The sequence below is a fragment of the Natator depressus genome, chromosome 5 (assembly GCF_965152275.1).
Source record: "Natator depressus isolate rNatDep1 chromosome 5, rNatDep2.hap1, whole genome shotgun sequence".
In the NCBI taxonomy this organism is placed as follows: domain Eukaryota; kingdom Metazoa; phylum Chordata; order Testudines; family Cheloniidae; genus Natator; species Natator depressus.
Window position 1 is genome coordinate 35,470,148 of NC_134238.1, and position 12,827 is coordinate 35,482,974.

At 40.6% G+C, this 12,827-nt stretch overlaps 1 protein-coding gene across 2 annotated transcripts in view; it reads left to right on the plus strand.

Moving 5' to 3' along the window:
* Positions 1-11,368, plus strand: part of MAP3K1 (mitogen-activated protein kinase kinase kinase 1) — a 96,305-nt gene extending 84,937 nt beyond the window's left edge. For both annotated transcript variants that reach the window (XM_074952562.1, XM_074952561.1), the window contains exons 16-20: positions 1,044-1,206; positions 4,627-4,758; positions 5,810-5,952; positions 6,433-6,564; positions 8,735-11,368. In XM_074952562.1, the coding sequence (XP_074808663.1) occupies positions 1,044-1,206; positions 4,627-4,758; positions 5,810-5,952; positions 6,433-6,564; positions 8,735-8,884 (720 nt within the window). In that variant the 3' untranslated portion in view covers positions 8,885-11,368. The remainder of the gene's footprint in view (positions 1-1,043; positions 1,207-4,626; positions 4,759-5,809; positions 5,953-6,432; positions 6,565-8,734) is intronic.
* The last annotated feature ends 1,459 nt before the right edge of the window (positions 11,369-12,827 follow it).

Genomic DNA, 12,827 nt, shown 5'->3' on the forward strand with positions numbered 1-12,827 from the left:
CGGAGTGCCCCCGGGGTCAGTCCTGGGGCTGGTTTCTTTGTTCAACATCTTCATTAATGATCTGGATGATGGGACGGATTGCACCCTCCGCAAGTTCGCAGATGACCCTAAGCTGGGGGGAGAGGTATATATGCTGGAGGGTAGGGATAGCATCCAGAGTGACCTACGTAAATTGGAGGATTGGGACAAAAGAAATCTGATGAGGTTCAACAAGGACAAATACAGAGTCCTGCACTTAGGATGGAAGAACCCCGAGCACTGCTACAGGCTCGGGTCAGACTGGCTAAGCAGCAGTTCTGCAGAAAAGAATTTGGGGATTACAGTGGGCAAGAAGCTGGATATGAGTCAACAATGTGCCCTTGTTGCCAAGAAGACTAATGGCATATTGGGCTGCATTAGTAGGAGCACTGCCAGCAGATCGAGGGAAGTGATTATTCCCCTCTATTGGGCACTGGTGAGGCCACATCTGGAGTATTGCGTCCAGTTTTCCCCCCACCCCCCTACTACAGAAAAGATGTGGACAGATTGGAGAGAGTCCAGCGGGAGGGCAACGGAAATTATTAGGGGGCTGGGGCACATGACTACGAGGAGAGGCTGAGGGAACCTGGGCTTATTTAGTCTACAGAAGAGTGAGGGGGGATTTGATAGCAGCCTTCAACTACCTGAAGGGAGGTTCCAAAGAGGATGGAGCTCGGCTGTTCTCAGTGGTGGCAGATGACAGAATAAGGAGCAGTGGTCTCAAGTTGCAGTTGGGGAGGTCTAGGTTGGATATTAGGAAAAACTATTTCACTAGAAGGGTGGTGAAGCACTGGAATGGGTTACCTAGGGAGGTGGTGGAATCTCTAGCCTTTTAAGGCCTGGCTTGACAAAACCCTGGCTGAGATGATTTCGTTGGGGGTTGGGTCCTGCTTTGAGCAGGGGGTTGGACTATAGATGACCTCCTGAAGTCTCTTCCAACCCTAATCTTCTTTGATTCTATGAAAGTATGACATTAAATTCAAAACTATTATCTAAGGTAAAATTTAAATGTTTTTGTGAAATAGGTGACATATGTCAGGAACACGTCATCTGAGCAGGAAGAGGTAGTCGAAGCACTGAGAGAAGAGATAAGGATGATGAGTCATCTGAACCATCCTAATATCATTCGAATGTTGGGTGCTACATGTGAGAAGAGCAACTATAATCTCTTTATAGAATGGATGGCAGGTAAACAGCATTCTGTACATAGCATAGGGGTAACCAAACTGCTGGAATAAAAACCAAATGCACATCTGTTCCTCTTATAGGAAGAAAGTAATTTTCCAGAGTTTTCACTGTGTTACATGAGCTTTACGATTTGTGACTTTCCACACTAATATATTTTAATGAATGACTGCATTTTGCACATTTATTAGTATACTTGTAAGCACCAGTAGCCAGCAGTATTTTAGGTTGCAAAATAGTATAACCCTTGTGTCTTCAAATGATCATACTGGTATCTTTCCAAAATACTCACCTTTTTTTTTTTTTTTTTTTTTTTTTTTTTACCTGAAGTTTTCCATCCTTAAGGTCAATTTTATTTGGGAAATTCAAGCAAAAATCCTTTCACCTGTTCCTGAATTACAGGAGTGCATGTGTAGTGGGGAGGGATTTCTTGTGAAAAAATTCTACCCACACTTTATGAATGGGGCTAAAGCAGATGAAGTTTGTAAGTTAGTAGTGACATAGTCCTTATTGAGGGACAACTATTCTGTTTTCATTTAGGGGAAAGAGTGGGTTTGATTTTAACAGAGCAGTTCTCAAACTTCATTGCACTGCGACCCCCTTCTGACAACAAAAGTTACAACTCAACCCCAGGAGAGGGGACGGAAGCCTGAGCTCACCTGAGCCCTGCCGCCCAGGGGCTGGAGGAGCCTGAGCCCCACTGCGCTGGGTAGGGGGGCCACAGCTGAAGCCCTTGTACTTTGGCTTCAGCCCTGTGCCCCAGCAATCTAACGCCAGCCCTGGCAACCCCATTAAAATGGGGTCATGACCCACTTTGGGGTCCCAATGCACAGTTTGAGAACTGCTGATTTAACAAGTATACATTTGAAAATTCCATAGTAAGAATGTGAAATAGAAAATGTCTTGATGCTCACAGGTGAGCATTTCAACACGTGTGCACAGTTTAAGAGCACAGTTGTTAGTTCAAGAGATTTATAAGTTCTGTGGGCTGAATAGTTTCAGATTTTCTTTTTTTAATCTCCATGTACTCTCTCCTCCCGCTCCGCTCCCCCCCAAAAAATTAGACTGGGAAATTGCATGCAAAAAAAGTTGAATTAATCCTTAAACACTGCACATCACATCTCAAAAAAATCATGAGATGGCTATATCAAGAAAAGACCTGTTATTCAGCTGCTCAGTCTGGGGAGAAGTTCTGTGCTCCAGGAATGCAGACCTCAGTTGATGCAGTTTTAAGATATTTTATTCTCAACTGCGTAGTATCAAATTCAGTGAGACTTATTTAAAAAAAATATCTTTGCTAGAGCTACTTAGGATGCTCAACATTTTTATAAAACTATGTTTCCATCAGGAAAAATACAGTAACCCACTACCAGGCTGGAGAGGTCCCCAAAGACAGTTTAGATTAAAGTGAGTTTTCTAAAATAGGGGTTTACCAGTATAGTTCAGTAGAAACGTGTCTTGTAGTTATTCAAAATCCAAACACTTATGGAGTGGTATCTTAATGACAAGTAAGGAGACCATGAAAGAGAGCATTGTATCTTCTTCAACAATTATGTATCCTGGTAGTCTACTCAGTATTATCAGCCATCTAACGTGCAAACCTCAAGTCGGTATCACTGAATGTAATGGCACAGAAAACACTTTCCTGAAACACCAGCAGAGTGAAAAAAATGCAAGAGAAGAAGAGCTCTCAAATCTTAAAGTCTGATTTTCATGAAAAAGTAATGTATGGTATAGATAATGTCAGGAATGGTCCTCAAATTTTACTTATGAACAGGTAATATTATACTCCTGGGGGAATTCTGCGCCAAAAAATTAAAAATTCTGTGCACAGTATTTTAAAAATCTGCATAGTTTATTTGTTAAAATAACACAATATAATCATGCCAGTTTCAATTATTTTGGTAATCTATCAGCAAGTATATCTGTAACAATACAGACCAAAAAAAGATTCTGGTAATTTTTTTGGCAAATGGATTCCTTACTAGGCATATTTAATACAGAACTTTGAATAATTCATTTAAGTTATAATACGTAACTGTATTTCCTGCACCCGTCAGAAGCAGTGCAAAGGCTTGGGGGTGTCAAGGATAATGGAGGAGCTGAGGGAGAGGGAAGGAGCCTGGAGTGAACCTGGAGGGTTTTAGGGTGTGGTTGGGGGAAGTACAGAACAGGGTGGTTTTTTTTGTGGCGGGGAGGGGCAGGATTGTTAGGGAGGTGGGGTGCCTCCTCCATACAGACCCTGGCTGATCCCAAGCCTCTCCCATTCACTCAGGCACATCTGCCCCTGTCCCTGCTACCCCATCCTGATGGGTCCCTCCAGCCTCCTCCCCCTTCTCTCTGTCCCTGCAGCCCCCCTCCACTGTACCCACTCCCATTCAGCCCCTGGATCAACACTGTGACCCAACTAGCTCCTGATCCCAGGTTCAGTCTGTCTCCCCCACTAGCCATTCTGAACCCCAGTCTGTGACCCCCCCCAGCAGTCCCATGTGCCCCACTCTGTCCTAACTTGGCTCCACGGGCCAGGTGCTATGATGAACTTCTACTTCTGGGGAAATTCTTTGCCATTGCACACACGTACAATTTTTTCCCCCACAGAAAATACATTCTGCCCCGCGAGTGCTGTAGTTCCACCTTTTGCCCACCAGCAGCTGCTGTGGCACCGGAACAGCCTGTTGCATCATGCTGTTGTCTGCTCTGGCGCCACAGTGGCCTCTGGTGGACGAAAGGTAGAACTGTAACACTTCTGGGGCAGAATATTTTCTGCAGAAAAAAATAAAATTCTGTGGGACACACAATTTCTGCACATTCACAGTGGTGCAGAATTTCCCCAGGAGTAGTAGTTATCAAGAGTAGATAGAGGAACACTTGAGACACGCAAATATTGTCTTTAGAAAACAAAAATGATAGAAAAATTGCTTTTTTGGTTTTTTTTTCCTGTTAAATTAAAAAATGTAATTGCATATTAAATATTTAAATACAGATATATAAATGGTAAGAAAAAGAGAAAGTTACAGTCTAAGCTTGTTTGTGTTCTAACGTCTCCATTTACAATAACAATATTTTAAAACTGTTGCTCTTCTTGAGAAACTTGGTACAGTAAATTGAATGAATATCTGTAGGTTACTTTCCATCAGCAACAGAACTCAATAACTTTTGTAAGGCTTTTCAGTTTTTCTTTTTAAAGGGATATTTAAGGCAAATAGTTTTAAAATGTGTGCTGAGCAGCAGTTGGAAACTCCATGGTTGTGCTCATGGTAGATTTCTTTGCTTATATAATGCATCACACATTTTTGAAAAATTGAGTTACTAGTGTCCAATAAAATCATAGAAAAAATTAGTCCAATTATGGCAGCCAAAGCTACCTAATGCTAATCATGAGTATAAATATTGGAGAAAAAATATAAACAATTTATCTTCCAGGGGGATCAGTTGCTCATTTGCTAAGTAAATATGGAGCCTTCAAAGAATCAGTTGTTATTAACTACACAGAACAACTGCTGCGTGGCCTTTCTTACCTCCATGAGAATCAGATTATCCACAGGGATGTCAAAGGTAAGAACTCTTGATTGTTGTCTAATGATAAGAATTCAGAAAGCTTCTTTGTTTGAGGGCAGTTATTATTTTTCTCACTCTTATTGGAGATGAGATCTATGCTTGATTTTCCCAGTTGCATTTAGGAACCTTGAAGCTACTAAACTGCATCCAAACATTCATATAGTGCTTAGAGACGTATAGCTCCTTACATACTGGAGACAGGTGCTGATGCAAAAGGTTGATTTAGGGATGAGCAAACTGGTTCAGCAAACATAAGCAAATCAAACCAAACTCAAATCTTTTTGAAGGTTCGGAAATGTTCAGATAGCTTTTCTCTTAATTTTTCATTATTGGTCACCAGTTGGTTTTCTAGATATTTATTTGGCCCCGGGGCATCTTAGTATTTGAGCTCTTGGTCTCAGCTTAATTTTGTAGATGTAAGGGATTCAGATGAACATCCAGAATTTTGGTTCTTATGATAAGGAAAACCTCCAAACCTGTGGAATTTTGCTTACAGCTAATGTTGCTGTAACTATCCAGTAAAGATCCAGTAGGAACACCGAAGTCTCTGATTTCAGGCTTACTGTGGCAGTTTATATTCACACGTAAGATATGAGAACAAATTTCAAGGGAATGCTTTCTTTTGCCCCCTCTTTCTGGAGTTATTTTCAAGTGGATGTGAGCCGCTTACATTCAGATAGAAGGATGTAAGGTTTATAGGAGATCTTATATAGGTAGCTGTATAATACCTGCACTAAGTTCTAGTCACCACCCTCTTCCAAGGCTGTACTCTGCTTCCTACTCTTACATTTGCCCCAGTTCTGAGGCTTCATACTGCTTCTCAAAATCTTTTCTCTCTCATATTCTCAGGCCACTGTGTAATGTTATCTAAGCATAATGGAGATAGATCACCCACTATTAGACAGTTCTGGGCAGTATTCTGTTCTTAGCTCCTCATCTCCTTGCTTTCATGGGTTCGTCAGAACCTTAGTACTTTTTTAATACAGATAAGTATCTCGTGTTTTTGACAGAAAGCCAACTAGCGGTGTTTTTGTTATGCTGTTGACAGGTGCCAATTTGCTAATTGACAGCACAGGTCATAGATTAAGAATTGCTGATTTTGGAGCTGCAGCCAGGTTGGCGTCCAAGGGAACTGGTGCTGGAGAGTTTCAGGGACAGTTGTTGGGAACTATTGCATTTATGGCACCAGAGGTAAGAAGCCACTTTGAAAAATTTTGGGGGGGGATGTGTGGTAGAGCTTTGTGCAAATAATTAATTGAGCCAAATGGTAACAGTATCCATAAGTGAAGCAGAGCTTCATATAACCTCATTGTCATAAAAAATTGGAATTATATGTTTTGTTGCTATCTTGGTGTTTTCCCTTCCCAGATGGTTGTTCCAGTTACTCTGAGATGGACCACATCTTGACACATTGTTCCTTCATGCAAATGGCCACTGAGCATTCTTAATTACAGCACACTAATTGTTTGTTTGACCAGGCCCTTTAATTGTTGTTCTTGTACTTGACACATGGAAAAACTTGTCAATATTTACACCCTTGTTAACTCACTTAACCCAAAATTGTATTTAAAATGCTCTTGATTTGGCATCTGTGTGTATAGAACAATGCATGTGTAGTGTTAGTGGCATGGAATTAATTAGATTAAGCCCTGATATATCTTCCTTTTGTAGGTACTGCGGGGCCAGCAATATGGAAGGAGCTGTGATGTATGGAGCGTTGGCTGTGCTATTATAGAAATGGCTTGTGCTAAACCACCTTGGAATGCTGAGAAGCACTCGAATCACCTTGCTTTGATATTTAAGGTGAGATACCTTGTTGTATTGTAAATAAATTAAGCAAATGTTGGCACTTCAGTGCTTGATTTCATGTATAACAGTGTAGATTTTAGGAAGAAATAAGGTACACAGTGAAGAATAATTATAATGCTTCCTTTTTATATAAGGCTTTTTATTACAAATGCTACAGTAATGTAAAACTGCTACATTCTAGCTACAATGTCCTCTGGGTATTTTTGAAAAATGATTCACACCCAAGAATAGCCTCTAGAGCAGGGGCGGGCAAACTTTTTGGTCTGAGGGCCACATCGGGTTTCCAAAATTGTGTGGAGAGCTGGTTAGGGGAGGCTATGTCTCCCCAAAGAGCCAGGCATGGCCCAGTCCCCGCGTCCTATCCAACCTCTCCCGCTTCTCACCCCCTGACGGCTCCCCCGGGACTCCTGCCCCTCCAATCCCCCCCCCCCGACAGCCCCCCTGGGATTCCCTACCGCATCCATCACACCCTGTCCCCTGAGTGCCCCGTGCTGCCCCATCCAACCCCCCCTCTCATTCCTGACTTCCCCCCGGGACCCTTGCCCCATCTAATGACTCCTGCTCCATCCAACCACCCCTGTCCCCTGACCACCCCCGAAGCCTCCACCCCTGACTGCCCCCTGCTGCCCCATCCAACCCCCCCTTTTCCTTCCTGACTGCCCCCCCAGAACCTCTGCCTCTGACCGCCCCGACCCCCATCCACACCCCCACCCCCAACCACCACCCCCAACTCCCCTGCCCTCTGTCCAACACTCCCTGCCCCCTTACTGTGCTGCCTGGAGCACTGGTGGCTGGCGGCGCTACAACCGGGCCGCCCAGAGCACCAGGTCAGGCCATGGCTCTGCAACTGCGCTGCCTGGCCGCCCAGAGCATTATGCTGGTGCTGCAGCGCGCTGAGGGTGTGGGGAAGGGGAGACAGTTGGGGAGAGGCCGGGGGCTAGCCTCCCAGGCCAGGAGCTCAGGGGCCAGGCAGGAGGGTCTTGCGGGCCAGATGTGGCCCGTGGGCTGTAGTTTGCCCACCTCTGCTCTAGAGAGGAGCACTATACTAAGATATGAATACACCCATAAGTTGGGGGAGCAAAGCAGGAGTAATGTCACTGACATATATCATTGGTTCCTATTTTACTGTTTGTTATATCACTATAGTACAAATTATAAAATTGAGGTACATTAATATTTTATAATTTGGGGAAGAATATCCTTAACTAAAAATTGATCTTTAGCATTCAGGTCTCCAGCCCCAGAGAACTAGAATAAAATAGGCATCATTTTGATGGACTGGCAATCTCCGAGCATTGATTAAGGATATTAACCCTTTTCTCTAGACCATGTTTTTTTGGCAATCAGAATTCTTATTCGATTAAAAAAAAACTCTAAAAATCTTAATAGTAATAACAGCATGAATGAAAGAATAAAATACTTCTATAAAATATGAGCCAGTACAACAGTAATCATGCACAGATTCTAATCAAGCCCCGGTAAATAGTAATCAAATATTACCTCTCTTGTTCAGTGGCATACATGAATTGGTTGGTGGTCTCAGTCTAGTTAATGATAGCTATGGGTCTACATCACCACAACCATCATCCTAGTTAACCCTAATTGGCATTCATATAGAGCGGTTATGGATTGAATCAACAGAGTGAACTACACTTCAGACTTAGTGGTTCTGCTTCAAAGTTACAGTTGAAATGCACTGGCAAGGCACTGTGAGGGAGGGTATACTACGGATACCCAACCCTCACCAGATCCATATACCTCCTTGCATTGTGCCAGTTAAACACAGATAAGTGGTGTGCCAGAATAATGCGTATAAGGTATAAGCATGGCAGGAGAATTTCCCAATTATTTGAGTTGATGGGTACAAAGGAGTCTTGTCCTAGAAACAGAATTATAAGAGGATTCAAGGAGAGAACTGAGACTAAGAGTAGCAGCAATGAATATTGACATCACAGCAAACTGAGGTCAGGAAAATCTCAAATGAGGTCAGGGCCAAAGCATTATTTTCTATAATGTAATCACTTGCATAATCTGTAGAGAAACTGGTTTTGGAAATGAGGAGTTGTCCAGTCAGCCAGCATCTAGTGGAGTTAAAAAAAAAAAAAAAAAAAAAAAAAGTAAAGCTGTTGATAACTTCTAAACACATTTTTACTTCTGTCTGTAGATTGCTAGCGCAACTACTGCTCCATCAATTCCCTCACATCTGTCTCCTGGTTTAAGAGACGTGACCCTTCGGTGTTTAGAACTTCAACCTCAGGACAGACCCCCATCACGGGAACTGCTGAAACACCCAGTCTTCCGTACTACCTGGTAGCTAATTATGTAAAAATTATGAAGATGCTACTGAATATAGAACAATGCCCATCTTGCAGTGCAGTTGAGCACCGCAGCATGTATTATTCTACTGGTCTTAATTATACATCAAGGATTGAAGGCCAGTGGAGGATCCTTACCTAAGTATGTGATTGACAAATCGAGATCTTTACCTAAGCTCAGTATGCAACCTTTCATAACTTGTGAAGAAATATGTGAACTGTGCCTTTTCAAAGATCTGGCTCAAGGTGAACAAGAAAACATTTTTCTTTAAATCTGCATGATTATTTAGCAGATAAGTGATTTCATTTTCTTTTGGGGCACTTTTTCAGCAATTTTAGCAGCTGAGGGGCTCAGGATCTACTTTAATATTGCAGTCACTGTTCCATTTCACATTGTGGTCATAAGCAGAGGGTTCTGCAGTTCCATTCAGTTTTTCATCACTGGCTAAAAAGGAAATTCTGTGTATGTTCCTTTTATTTCACAAAGTACGTTCTCCTAGTGGAGTATTAAAAACAAACATGGATGAATACTTTTAAAACCATATTCTGCCTTCTTTAAAAATGTAACTAGGCAGCTGTGGTTCACTGTGCATTTACTGCTGGCCCTGTAATTTCCTGTTTGAAGTTATGGTTCTAGACTTTCATTTTATTTTACATTCAGGGAAAGGTGATCTTTAAAACAAACCATCTTCAGAACCAGGTGCAAACTAGGTATCACTGGATATCTTGCTGATTGAAATACAGGTTTATTTGAAATCTGGAATAAAATACTGATAGTTTCAGGCTCTCACAGTGCAGGTATTTTTTTTAAAAAAAAGGAAGATTTCTGTGCAGAAAAACAACTTGTAACCCCAGATCATGTTAAATGTTAGTTTTTGAGCCTATTTTCATGTAACCATTTGTTTTGGTAAACTGTGTAGACAAGTTTCATGTGAAGACCCCTGCCTGTAGCTCCCTTTAAAGTCTGTGGGAGTTTTGCCTTTGACTTAAGTGAGAGCCAGGACCAGGCTCTGGATTCAAGTCTCTTACTGTGTAACAAAACTGTATTCATGTTCACCACTGATATTAAGTTTTACCTGCTGTTTTCCTTCTGCAATACGTCATCTATTTACAATAGCAACTGATTATGTACTTTGAAAATCTGTTAAAAATATGACCTTACCCTAATAAAAAGTCTTGATTTTTAACAAGAAATAAACTTGGATTTGAAAGCAAGTTAAGACAAAATTTGATGTAAAGCTTCACCTGTAGTACAAAACTTGGGTTTTTTAAACAGGTGTTTGGGTTTTTTTTAAATGGTCTTTTAATGGTTTTAAAGACAGGTTTTTAGATTCTGATGCATGTAATTCTGAAGGAAAATGGCAGCTGTTCTTTTGCTTTTTAATGGGGATGGGGGGGTCTTTTTAAATCAAGTACTGATTGTGTTTAATCCATTTTTTTTAAAATAACTGTTCAAGTTTTAACTCTTCAGAAGCCAGTTGAATTGCTGGACTGAAATCGAATTGGTTATTTTCAAAGACTCAGGACAAACTAAATAAGCTATAGTACATTAAAAATGTACACAAAACATAAATTGGAAGTAAAACAAGTTTAAGATAAGTTTACAGGAATGATAGTGCTCATGCTAATAAAACAGTTTCATTAGATGTGAATGTGTATTTCTTTTTGAAATTTTACATTCCTTTGTTTTGGAAGATTGGCAAACTTTGAAGAGTTAAAAAAAATAAATAAATACCGAAATGTGAAGTTTGGTAGCTCTAACTGTATTGTACTTGACTTTTTCTTTCATTTTTTTTAACCGCTTAGAATTCTTCATTATTCTAATAAGATTGTTTCCAAGTCTTTCTTATGTGCAAGCTTTAAAGGATGCACTCTTGCCAATTCATGTACTGGAAGATCAATTGTCAGATTAGTACTTTTTCTGGCAGAAATGTAAACTGTATACACTGATGAACCTCAGCTAATCAGTATTACTTTGTAGATCACCATGCCTACCACATTTCAAACTCAGACTGCCTCTAGATGTCCAAATGCATATTGTTTGAGTTTGTTTGCATTTCCCTCGGCTTGCTGGTAATTGTGGTGTTTTTAAAATGCAGATGTGATGTAATATTCTTATTTTCTTTGGATCAAAGCTGGACTGAAAATTGTATTGTGTAATTATTTTTGTGTTCTTAATGTTATTTGGTACTTAAGTTGTAAATAACGTCTACTGCTGTTTATTCCAATTTCTACTACCTCAGGTGTCCTATAGATTTTCTTCTACCAAAGTTCACTTTCACAATGAAATTATATTTGCTATGTGACTGATTCCTAAGACTTCCAGGGCTTAAGGGCTAACTTCTATTAGCACCTTACTGTGCAAGCAAATTTTACAGAAATCTCTGGGTTAAGAAAATTTGGCTTTGTTGTATCCTTTGTTATTTTAAATATATCAAGATATTTTAATTAAAAGTTTTTACCCCGTTGAACCAATTTTATAGTATAATTTGTACCTATTTTGGTGGTTTTGTCTTTATAGTAAATAAAAGATTTTGAACAAATGTTGTTGTTCTTTATCATAATGTATCTGTTTTGAATCAAACACTTCTGGCACACTTTCATTGTTTATACACAGGGGCATTTTGTACACAGCACTTGCTGCCGCTGTGAGGCAAACAGAGACTTCAGACTCCTCAGGTAAGGGTCTTATACTTTGCCCAGCTATTTGACAAAGAATTGAACAGTCCAGCTAATCAGCATCACTTTGATCTTTTTCACTTATCTCACCTTTCCATGACTGTGTTAATTCTTTACATTTTCAAAAATATCCGAACATAGGAAGTTCTATATGACTATACCGATCATTTAAAAAAAAAATCATTGAAATACTGCTCTGCTCATCGTGACCCTGCTCCATAAAAGCACTTGCCATATGTTTATCTGTCTCTGTTCAGCAGAGTTACTTACGGTAATATCATATGCATAGGCTTAAGTGCTTTGATGAAACAAGGCCTGTATTATGGGTCTTATACTGGGAAATATTTAGGTTCTTCCATTATTTCTTTCCCTTTTCCTTTGTTTTTTGTTTTTTAAATATAAAATTACTCTCCTAAATTTGAGCTACTATTTTACATATTGATACATTTAAGGTGTTGTACTGGTACATGTAAACGGAGTGGCAGCAATTCTTTAAAAAGTGCTTGTATGAGTTTGTATTACTACAAAAAAATAAAGCTCTTCATTGTCAAATCAGGTGAGTAGAAATTAGTAAATCAGTTCTGGGCTATTATGGTGTGTCTCTGGTGAAAGGAAAATTAATCAGCTCTGCTTACTACAGCTACGGTGAAATTTGTTGTTTCTGCATTAATCATAGAATCATAGAATATCAGGGTTGGAAGGGACCTCAGGAGGTCATCTAGTCCAACCCCCTGCTCAAAGCAGGACCAATCCCCAATTAAATCATCCCAGCCAGGGCTTTGTCAAGCCTGACCTTAAAAACTTCTAAGGAAGGAGATTCTACCACCTCCCTAGGTAACACATTCCAGTGTTTCACCACCCTCCTAGTGAAAAAGTTTTTCCTAATATCCAACCTAAACCTCCCCCACTGCAACTTGAGACCATTACTCCTTGTCCTGTCATCTTCTACCACTGAGAATAGTCTAGAACCATCCTCTTTGGAACCACCTCTCAGGTAGTTGAAAGCAGCTATCAAATCCCCCCTCATTCTTCTCTTCTGCAGACTAAACAATCCCAGTTCCCTCAGCCTCTCCTCATAAGTCATGTGTTCCAGACCCCTAATCATTTTTGTTGCCCTTCGCTGGACTCTCTCCAATTTATCCACATCCTTCTTGTAGTGTGGGGCCCAAAACTGGACACAGTACTCCAGATGAGGCCTCACCAATGTCGAATAGAGGGGAACGATCACGTCCCTCGATCTGCTCGCTATGCCCCTACTTATAC